At 37.6% G+C, this 12240-nt stretch overlaps 1 protein-coding gene across 1 annotated transcript in view; it reads right to left on the bottom strand.

Annotated features, from left to right (window-relative positions):
- gna12a (guanine nucleotide binding protein (G protein) alpha 12a) overlaps positions 1-11625 on the bottom strand; it is a 36345-nt gene extending 24720 nt beyond the window's left edge. Inside the window, exon 1 of the mRNA XM_051887898.1 lies at positions 10797-11625. Within this exon, the coding sequence (XP_051743858.1) occupies positions 10797-11117 (321 nt within the window). The 5' untranslated portion in view covers positions 11118-11625. The remainder of the gene's footprint in view (positions 1-10796) is intronic.
- Positions 11626-12240: the final 615 nt, after the last annotated feature.

Below are 12240 nucleotides of genomic sequence, written 5' to 3'. Positions count from 1 at the left end.
ATCAATGTCAAGCCCTGCCTACAGAACGCTTTAAACATGCTAAAACCCTGCCTCTGTAAATCTCCCACATTCAGTTTCAAACCAGTTACCAACTCATGTTTAAGTAAAAAGGGACAATTAATTGAAAAAGGGTTTGGAAAAATACACTTGTGAGCCTATACCATTGCCAATTCAGTATTCAGCGACATGGCCTGCCTTGATGATCAGCAGCATGAACTACACCAATATGAGTTTAGCTAGTCATATTAGAGGCAATTTACCTATGTTGGTCTGACCAGACAAATCGCAAGCAACAATCGTACTGAATTTGTGTGCCGAACATTTATGTTGGTGTGGACAGTCTTTGATTGTAAACGAAAGTGTCAGAGAGAGAGGGAAGAACATTTTGTAAAACTACTACTGTTGGTGCAAGTTTTGTCTAGCATTATAATTGTACCTCAGGGTAAAAATTAAATACAAAAAAAGAAAAATCTAAAAGATATAAAATAAAGTCACAAACATGGTCTCTTTACATACACTGTCAGTTGAGACATGCAGTGACGAATCTGAAAGGTGCTTTACTGCACTTGGGAGAAGCTCAGATTGCTGCCGCTCAGTCATGACATGTATTTCCAAAGACAAGATTTGTGCCTATGCCTGAAACACTCCACTCTGAAGCCAAAAATGAAAACATCTCCAGAAAGCCCTGTTAAGGACAGCAAATGCACTGAAACTAAACTTCCGCAATGAGCCTCCTCACTTGTTCCAAGCATAACACTGAATACACAAACCCCTGAACTGAGCCTCTGGCAGTAACCAGGAAGGTTGGGCTCTGTGGAAGAGCAGAAATATCATGAGACGCTTTGTAAATGTAACATAAGGAAATTGACTTCTCACGATAATAAATGCAATACTGTCAACCGAGGCAAAATCCTGCTTTGCAGCACATTTCACCCTCCTTTTGTTGCACTGGAATAACATCCTGATGTTCAGAGTCCCAGAAGGAGGTCCTAGTCCTCTCGCTGTGCTCTACAGGGGCACGTATGATTCATCGACACTAGCACTTAAAAGTGCCCTAGGCAAACGTATGCTACAGTAATTAGTGCACCCAGACAGATTTTGCCTCCAAAGAAGATAAAGGGTCCCTCAGGCACAGGTGCTTCATGGGATTTGACCCAGTGACCTGGACAAGTCCGTTTAATGCCATTCCAGCACGACAGGTCATTGGGCTGGGCGTAAAGGCAACAGAGACTCTTAGTCTGTCCGCATGTAAGAGGAATCTGTATACGAGACGCATACAATGCAAAACCAATAAAACAGCGGGGCAGCGACAGGAAATGAATGTGGTACAGTCCTGTTAGTCTGGCCGTCTCCATCAAATCCATCAGATTTCACCCACCTCCCAAATCCCAAGATTTCCCAAGCCATCAAACAGTTCACAAATGTAAACAGTTGTTCGTGCTTAAGGCCTCCCTGCTGGTTATGCTTAATGCTCTCAATAGTGTGCTTTGGTTCAGGGTTGTCAGGGTACTTTCCTAGGGGCCACTCAGTCACACTTCTGTCTTTATTTGTCTCCAAGAGGCAGCCCCCCCGCCCATCTCTGACCTTTCACCCACTTCTGGCCAATACTATCTGGGAAGCGTAGACGTATCCTCCTGTCCTCCTTGGCTGGATCCGTTGACACAGTTAGGGCAAGAGGAGAGAGAGAGCAGGGTGAGGCGGCTTTATCACAGCAGAGAGGTCAGTTGCAGGGCTTCCAATCTCTTCCTGAGTTGTGGCAAAGTCCCAAAAATAGCTCTGAAAACCACCAAAACCTCACCTCGCCGTGAGCATGTCTCCTAGTGTTTCTTGAATGCCTCCTGAAAACAAGCCTTTTGTGTTTGTTTTGAATGGCATCTTGTTTTTTAAGTGTTCAGCAAAAAGCCACAGACTTTTCCATGAGATTTTAAAGTCTAAAACAGACAATTCATGATATTCTCTTTGTTGTTTGTTGGAAAAGGAGGGGATTTCCTGAATGTTCGGTCAACAAAGAGCAAAAATTAAATTCAGGGATACTGGTTTCTGTCGAGAGACACCGCTGACAGCGAATCCCAACCATCGGCCCTCATCTGACACGCATTAGACGGGCCCTGCGTGTCAAGCGCAGTAATTACTCCAGTGGTGGTAATGGCAGTGCTGTGATTTCGCAGTGTAAGCAGATGTGGGGAGCAATCCAGTCAGCCGCTCATGGGTTCCCCACCGCTGAGCAACCACAGCTAAATCAGCAACAACTCCTTAGCCATAAACAAGCTGCCTGTGAAGGAGCCTCCCAAGACTCTGGCCACAGAGGAACTCTCAGATTTATCACACAGGAAGATGGGCTTGATATATGCTTGCTCCCTGTGTCACCCTTCAGCTACTTCCTGTATCCTCCCACGCAAACATCTTGCAAACAGGACGCGTGAATTTAAACCTTTCGGTGTGGCACAACTTATTTGTATTTGCTCGTACGTACACGCTCTCCTTAGGATGACGGAGCAAAAACACATTCTAGGCAGTTACTGAATACCGCAACTATTTTCTCAAGGATGTAGTAAACAGAGGAAATGCTTCACTGCCAGTAGTGTCCCATTGCACAAGAGAGCTTAACAATAGGGAAATTGACTCTTGGAGGGTCAGAGTGATGAGTGAGGGGTTCGAGGGGCCAAACAGAGGTGAGATCTTATCATGTCCCGACGCGTCATGTCAGTCTCAGGTCAGACTTTAATTCACTCTCCCATCAAATATAGCTTTCTGAAGGGCCACTAAAGAGTTAATAGCAATGAACAGATAGCTAACTGATCTAGGAAGTAATAAATTCCCAGACATAAATTACACAACCTACTCAAAGTGGGTTAACAACAACAAGGCAGGAAAGGAAAGACTGTGGTGTCTCAAATCATTTATCTGGACATTAAAGACTATACTCACAACACATTTATCTTTTGTAATGCATATTTCTAAATCAGATGACATTCAGTGGGAAAGAGTATGGGATGGGATTTGATTTTATCCATCTGGTTTTGTATCAGATCATCAAACCATCAAAAAAAAAAAAAAAAAAAAAATAATAATAATAATATTAATAACACCTTTTTAACTACATTAGTAGCATGAACTAACAACGAACAGTACTTCTACAGCATTTATTAATCTTAGTTACTTTCAAAAATACATTTTTAAGATCAAAAATTGGTAATACTATTTTACACTGTCATTGTTACACGTTACATGTTGTTACTGTAGTATTAACTAGAAATTATGCATAATTACATGCAATTAACCCTAAACCAAACCCTCACCCTAACCCTAAACTTATAGTAAGTGCATACAGTTAATTATAATTACTCAGTACTTAAATGTATAATTACACTGTAATACTGACACCTTAAAATAAAGTGTAACCCAAAAGTATCTGTTAACATCACTTAATGCACTGTGAACTAATATGAACGAGCATTTTTATTATTAACAAAGGTTACATGCTGTAAATATATATATATATATATATATATATATATATATTGCTCATTGTTAGTCAATGTTAGTTAATGCATCAACTAATGTTAACAAATCAGATCTTATTAATGTTAAGCTATAATTAATAACAATATTAATGTTAACAAATCAAATATACCCCTTGACTGACAAATCATGTACAATATGCCCAAGGACGATGATATAGAATTTATTTCAAATCCGATTTTAACTTACAAGGTTGTCTTTAAAAATACTCATTGATTGTAAAAAAAAAAAATACTTTACATCCTTTCCAGATCACCTCTACAGACTGAGAGCAAATGGTGTTGTAATACCAGAAGGGAATAATGGAAGGATCTGGAAGTAGTTGAGAGGACTATCTCCTGGACTTTTGCCAGTGTAAAGTGGCTGAAATGAAGATAACATTATCTTTAAAATGACCAATAATTTGATCGGCACGTAGGCTGAGATTCGCTCACACGACGGTTAACCTCTGCAATTGTGTGTTCATGGTGTTTCCACCCCTGAGGAAAAGTCTGGACTGGGGTTGCTCCAAATTGGTATCAGTGAAACAAACATAACCAACACTGTCATCATCCGAAAGCCTTCAGAGGGATGGGCTGAACAACAGGGTGATGACAAACGGTCAGAGGGGAGATGATGGCACGACTGAATCGCCATTGTTTGCGGCATTCGCTGTCTGCAGTGAGGAGAGGCATTTCCTCTGGCTCTGTGGACTGTGTGATACCGAGAGCCCATAGAGACCACCATTGTGGAGCTATTCCAATCTGACCTTGACTTCATCGCTGACAAACAAGGTCTCCATTCCAGCTCAGCATCCAATTCACACATCTTTTGGACTGTGAAATAACGTATTATCACGTGCTTTACTTTTACTGGTCATTTGTCCTGCAAACACGCTTTGCCTCAGTAAAGTGCAACTGTTTTAGAGCTGAAATTCACAAACAATTTTACTAAATTATTCACACCAATTCTAATGACGTAAAATGTTTATACTTCTTTAAAAAAGAAAGCTAGGATGACGGTATGAATTGTTCATAAAACCTCTGAATCAAAAAAAAAAAAAAAAACTTGTTCCATACTTCTGACTCAACATTAGAAACTCCAGAAAATCAAAAGTTTTAGGCTTTTAGTCAAAATTTGTCATCTATATGCTAGTGTAATCAAAATATACACTACCAGTCAAAAGTTTGGAAACATTACTATTTTTCATGTTTTTGAACGAAGTCTCTTATGCTCATTAAGGCTGCATTTATTTCATAATAAATACAGAAAAAACAATATATGAAATATATTATGAAATATTATTACAACTTAAAATATTGGTTTTCTATTTTAATATACTTTAAAATATAATTTATTCCTGTGATCAAAGCTGAATTTTCAGCATCATTACTCCAGTCTTCAGTGTCATGTGATCCTTCAGAAATCATTCTAATATGCTGATTTATTATCAATGTTGGAAACAGTTGTGCTGCTTAATAATATTTTATAACCTGTGATATTTTTTCAGGATTCTTTGATGAATAAAAAGTTAAAAAATATTAGCATTTATTTAATATAGAAATCTTTTGTAACAATATACACTACCGTTCAAAAGTTTGGGGTCAGTAATTTTTTTTCTTTTTTGTTTTGAAAGAAATTAATACTTTTATTCAGCACGGATGTGTTAAATTGATAAAAAGTGATAGTAAAGATTTATATTGTTAGAAAAGATTTAAATTTTGAATAAATGCTGTTCTTTTTAACCTTTTATTCATCAACGAATCCTGAAAAAAGTATCACAGGTTCCAAAAAAATATTAAGCAACACAACTGTTTCCAACATTGATAATAACTGAGTATCAAATCATCATATTAGAATGATTTCTAAAGGCTCATGTGACACTGAAGACTGGAGTAATGATGCTGAAAATTCAGCTTTGCATCGCAGAAATAAATTATATTTTAAAGTATATTAAAATAGAAAACCATAATTTTAAATTGTAATATTATTTCACAATATTATTGTTTTTTCTGTATTTATTATGAAATAAATGCAGCCTTAATGAGCATAAGAGACTTCGTTCAAAAACATTAAAAATAGTAATGTTTCTAAACTTTTGACTGGTAGTGTATATATATATATATATATATATATATTTTTTTTTTTTTTTTTTTACATCATCAAAATCCACATTTTGTGAAAACAGCTAAAATTCCACCACCACAAGGGCATATAAAAGGGTTAGGGTTTTCGTTGCTGTAAACTTGTAACCTAACTAAAAATATTTTGAATATTTTGAATAAAAGCAGTTAGTTACGGGTAAGAATGAGTGTTGGAGATTAATATTTTGTAAATAGAGTGGTAAATTATATTTAGTTTTTTTTTGTTTTTTCCTCAAACAAAGCACTTCATAAAAATGGTGTTAAACCACTGGATTACTTTAACAATGTCTTTACTACCTTTCTGGGCCTTGAAAGTTGTAGCTGCATAGGCTATCAATGGAGGGACAGAAAGCTCTCAGATTACATTAAAAAGATCTTAATTTGTGTTCCAAAGATGAACGAAATTCTTACAGGTGTGGAACGACATGAGGGTGAGTAATTAATGACATAATTTTCATTTTTGGGTGAACTAACCCTTTAATTTACATGTTACTGTACCACATGAAGCACTTTCTTAGGCCACCTGAAATAACCCCTGTGATAACAAAAGCCTACTGGACGTTTTAAAAAGAAACAAGCAACAGTTCATAAAGATGCATTTTTATTTTAAAATTCTGACATCCACATGTTGACATTTAAAATGTCATGCCTAAAATTTGGACTTAAGACGTGTTCACAACAAAAAAAACAACTAACTATAAAGTTTTACTAATTATTCTAATTTTATTAGAAAAAAAGTCCACACTACAACAATAACGTTAATGACACAGAGTAATGATATTGTTGGAATCACTAATGGATTGATTTTTTTTTTTTTTTCAGCTGATGAATGATAAAAACTGTCACCTGACTTTAGAAGCTATCTGACTCCATCTGAGCATTTAAAGTGTCATAACTGTGGCAAGTTAATAATATTGTTACTGTCCGTTGGGGGGAACACTAATATAATTATCATTGCTGTACTTAGTATGAACGAGTCTTTAGTGTAAATAGGCCTTTGTTTATTTTTTCTTCCTAAACCCTGATAATCTAAGTTTTTCAAATCTACACAAAGTGTTTCATAAAGCTTTTTGACATCTTCAGTTAATGAAACCAAGTGTGGTGACTGGTGACAAGAAGCCATGGCAAACTATTCAGAAACACAAAACTTTAGGCACATTCTTCATGCCCATTTGCTCTTTTCACTTGACTGGCAGGACAGTGAGTGGACCATGTAATCAGTGCCAACACATACACTTAGGTTGTTTAGTACAGCTAGTCATAAAACTCACTTCCAAGTTCTTATATAAAGTATATAGATAGATGCTCCAAAACACAGACCTCAACGTTTGCCTCTGAAGCTAATGAAAGAGATCAGAAGTACTAGTTACTAAGTTTGTGGTGAAGGGGTCTTATTGAAAATAAACTAAGATGACATCATCTACACAAAGAAAGCTCAGTTCTGCAGCTTTGCTCCCCCAGGTCCTCTGTGGGGTTAGAAGAGGATCTGATCGCAATCAGTCCCATTCGAACAAAGTGAATCTTTTAGCTGTGCCTCAATCATGTCCCTGTACGACATGGTCTCCTGGAGTCAAACCTTGTCCTGAAAACTATGGACAAAAGCTTACATAAGAACATTTCACTGGCTTTGGGAAGGATGCATGAGTGTTTGGTGGACAAGAATCATGGAGATGGAACATGTGGACCTCTGCACAGACGTCCTGAGAAACATAACCTTTTCCATACAAAGCAAAACTCTTCCACTGAGCCAGACCTCTGATCTGGCAGCACTGCTTTTGACCAAACTGTGGGTAAGATAACAAGACCAAGGAGAGGAATTTTTATCATTTCAGTTTACCGCTTAATAAATGACCACCATGGTTTGCCAGAATACAGACTTTTGTGTTCAGTAGAGCTGAAAAGGCACGTTATATTGTAGTTGGTTTGAAAAACTTAAAGGGGTGGTTGATTATGATTTCAATTTTTTGAACTTTAGTTAGTGTGTAATGTTGCTGTTAGAGCATAAACATCATCTGCAAAGTTACGACGCTCAAAGTTCAAAGCAAAGGGAGATATTTTCTTTTACAGAAATCGCTTTTTAAGGACTGCAACAAACGACTGGTAGGGACTACAACAAGCTTCTTCCTGGGTTAGTGACATCACTAACCCTAAAATTTAAATAAACCCTGCCCCCGGGAACACGCAAAACAAGGGGGATGCGGCCATGTTGGGCTGCTTAAGAGAAGAGGAAGAGTTGTTGTAGTAGAGTGTTGTTACCATGCCGTCATTTTACGCCGGACTGCTTCATAAACGAGGGTCAATTCAATGCTGGCTTTGGACAAAAGATTAACATGACGGCACATGCTAGTCGATGAGTTGAATCAACTCCAAAGCAACTACATAAATTAATCCACTAACCCTTCAGAAACGTCCAGTTGCTTTCTAAAAGTTGTAACTTCTTCCTGAGTCTCTCCATCAGTGTCCGACTCCGGTTTGAACAATGTAAGGCCGAACACCGTTACTAACAATCCTCATTTTAGCTGCGTGAGATTCTCCAGCTTTGTTGTTGTTGATCAACCGAAGTGCGGGCTGTTAAAGCTCCGCCCTCTTTTAGAAAGCGGGCCGGGAGCAGCAGCTCATTTGCATTTAAAGGGACACACACAAAAATTGCGTGTTTTTGCTCACACCCAAATAGGGGCAAATTTGACAAGCTACAATAAATGATCTGTGGGGTATTTTGAGCTGAAACTTCACAGACACATTCTGGAGACACCAGAGACTTATATTACATCTTGTGAAAGGGGCATTATTGGTCCCCTTTAATAGCAATTTTAAAAACTAAAATGTAATGACTGATGATAAATGTCATGTTTTTGCCATAATGTTTTCTTAATGCCTTGAATACTTGTGTTTAAATCTAGATTACTTTCAAAAAATTCCATTTATTTGTGTTTCTCGATTGTGTGGACCATGTTTGTTTTACTTGTGACAAAAATGCATGTGGCAGCAGGAAACAAGCAGGTTTGGGCAAGGAAACCTTTTTCAAGTTAATTATTAATTCATAATCTATCATTACGTTATGGGAAGTTGCACCACATGACATTTTACAACCTGAACTAACCCGGCCTTGTCAAAAAGGTAAAACTGTCAGATATTTTGACTTACTGACCTTGAAACGCAGTCATGAAGGTCTGCAGGGGTCCTCACTATGATATCATTTCCTGTTTTGCATTTCTGCATGTTTCTGCCTGTTGTACATTTTTTATGTATTTTTAATAAATTATTAGATAAGATAAAAATGATCATCATGACATTGATCATATAATTTCAGCTCATCTAACATAAAATCAAAGCAACAAAAAAAACGACAATGACAAGACAATGCACAATACTCTGATTTTTTAACAAAGGATGTGCACTATTATAAAATAAACGCCAGAGAATAATTCTGCTCATTAAGCACATAGACGTATTGAACAACATGAAAAGAGTGTTAGATCTTCTTTATCTCTATTGTGACATGGAAGTAGGCTGTAATTAGAGCATGTCTTGTGCTATCAGCAGCTGATCTCAAAGGCTTCACTATGATCAAATCAGATGCATCAGTAAACTTCCCAAACCTAATGTGAAACCAAGTAAGAGAGGAAGACACAAAAGCAGAAAGTACACAGATAAGGGAGAATAACAGAAGTCTTCTCTATCAGGACATATTGAGACATCCAAAGACACGTGAGCTCAGAAAGCACATGAGCTGATCACAATGATAAGTCATACACAGTCTCTCCGTTCATTACAGAGCGAGGGATGAACCTAGACAAAACAAAGTGACTCAATGTACTGCTTAATTGTAAGGACAGCTAAGCTTAGTCTTGTGGTAATTACGAGAGAACATTTGCCAGTCTGCAAATGTTAAGTTGCTGATTTGTGATTACTGGTTTGTAAAAAAGTTGTTTCTACCAGAAAGGCCAAACATTTTTCCTGATGTTCCTCTCCAACTCCAACAAGCCCCAGGCCCATCTCATCTCACACACACATTCTGGGACGCATTTTCACTCTTTTCCCGTCAACTCTGAGCTGTGAGTCAAGCCACTGTTATTAAACACAGGCATCTTAAACAGACGTGCTAATAGGGAAATGACCCAAGAATAATCCCCATAGATTTTTCTAAAAAAAAAACCCCATCCCATGACTAACAGCAAAATGAATTAGTCAGATACATGATACAAAAAGTGATCATTTTCACATGGCTTGGGTGTCCAAAAACCTTAGTCTATTTAAACTGATCTGGACCTCTAGATTTAGTCTGATTTCATATAGGCCTATATGAAGAAAGAATTGGTCTGATAACTCATGTGAGTGAATGTTTGACGGTGTAAGACGAATCATGCACATGTGATGGGAGTTCATGTGAGCACTTTCTGATGACTGAAGCACAGATGCTGAGGAAGTATTTATTATGTTGAATGCAAAAATGCATTTATTTATGTTTCTCATTTTTGAGGAGCATGTTTATCTTATTGTGACAAAAGTGCCTGTCTCAGCAGGAAACACAGAGGTTTGGCAATGAAACTTGTCCTTGGTGACCTTAGAATAAGTAAATAATCTGACGCAACATCATTTTAAGACTTTTTGAATTTTGATGCTATAAAACAGTGTTACTTTAATATTATTAATGCTGTAGTTGCATTAAGTGAAATTACTAACTTGTATAATTAAGTATTCTATCTATTGATCTAGTCATATCCACTGTAAGGTTAATTTAAATTAAAGTTTATTTGGATGGATGCTGATTAGTTCATCCATCCATCTTTTTAACTAATTCAATTTTATATATATATATATATATATATATATATATATATATATATATATATGATGAAATTATGAATTATGGTGATCAAATATTAACTAAAAAGTAATGTATATCTAACATTTAAATCAAAATCACTAACTTGAACTGATTAGTCTTTTCTCTATCTAGTCAAGTCCGCATTTAAAGTTAATTCAAGTTGTTTGTATGAATGAACAATATTATTGATTACCATATTTGTCATAAATACTGAACTGACAAATTTAAATGGCAGCAAATCCACAAAATTACTGACAAAACATACAATTATGACGTCAGAAACAACAAAAACTCAAGCAAACTGTCATGTATGAAAACGTTACCTTGATGACATTCTCAAAGATCGTGTCCCTGAAGTCGAGCAGCGCTTTCTGGTCAAACTCTTTTCCGTGGATGATCCTCATTTGTTTGAGGAATGTGGATTTGCCGCTTTCTCCGGCGCCTAGCAGCAGGATCTTCACCAGACGCCGTACCGAGCGCCTCTCGCGCGCGATCATGGCATCTATCTCGCGACTGCGCCGCTTCGCCTCGCGCTCCTGGTTCACATCGCGCTCGCGGGCTCGTTCTTTCCCGTTGCTCCTGTCATCGTGAGCGGCCTCAGCGGGCAGCAGACACCGGCTCAGGGTGCGTACCACGCCAGCCATCCTTTCCAACTTCGACACGGTTAGTTACCACCTGATGTATTCATTAAAGTGCCAGAGAACTTGACTTTATGTTTTGTACAAAATCTACATGGAATAGACTCAGCTGGCGCCGGCAAACATCTATCTGCGAATATTCAACGGTTAAAACAAACATTAAATGGAAAAGGCTGAAACACAGTAAGCATATTCCTCCATTATAAAGACATTTGTGAAGGAAAGCGGTTCACACTTAAGTTCTTCCCCAGCAAAGTGACCGCTGCTGTCCGTTGAAACTATGAAAAAAGGCAGCTGCTTACTAAACAAATCCGTTGTCCGTGGTAATGAAAAAAAAAAAGTATCAAGCGGTAAATGTTGTAAGGAAATATTATTTAGCTAAAGAAAAAAAATCGTATTCCTTTATATACTGGCAGCGACGTAAGTCCCAAAAGTTCATTCTGGAGGAGCGCGAGTGACTTTCTGATGTTTCCTCTGAGTCCTGAGAAGTTTCTTTGCTGGACTGAAGCCCCTCCTGCTGTTGAGCGTATGGCCGGTAGGGGGCGCCAGCGAAATTTTGTATGGCGCGAGGGGGATTCCAGTGTCAGAAACGTCTGTGGCCCCTTGCTGTCTGTCATGCACTACTTTCTGTGTGGCAGTGCCTACTATAACTTGAAACCTGGCAAAAGGCACAAAAAAAGGTATGATTGGCTAAAACAATCTGCATGATACACTTTGTACAAAGCAAATGGATAAGTGGCAAATACAGTTGAGCTCAAAAGTTTACATACCCCTTGCAGAATCTGCAAAAATGTTAATCATTTTAACAAAATAAGAAGGATCATGAGAATTGCATGTTATTTTTTATTTAGTACTGTCCTTAATAAACTATTTCACATAACAGTTGTTTACATAAAGTCCACAAGACAAAAAATAGCAGAATTTATAAAAATGACCCCATTCAAAAGTTTACATACCCTTGATTCCTAATACTGTGTGTGGTTACCTGGATGATCTACGACTGTTTTTTTGTTTTGTGATGGTTGTTCATGAGTCCCTTGTTTATTCTGAGCAGTTAAACTGAGCTCTGTTCTTCAGAAAAATCCTTCAGGTCCTGCAGATTCTTCAGTTTTCCAGCATCTTCTGCATA

Source organism: Ctenopharyngodon idella, chromosome 3 (genome assembly GCF_019924925.1).
Source record: "Ctenopharyngodon idella isolate HZGC_01 chromosome 3, HZGC01, whole genome shotgun sequence".
NCBI lineage: Eukaryota > Metazoa > Chordata > Actinopteri > Cypriniformes > Xenocyprididae > Ctenopharyngodon > Ctenopharyngodon idella.
This window is presented reverse-complemented; position numbering and strand designations above follow the sequence as displayed.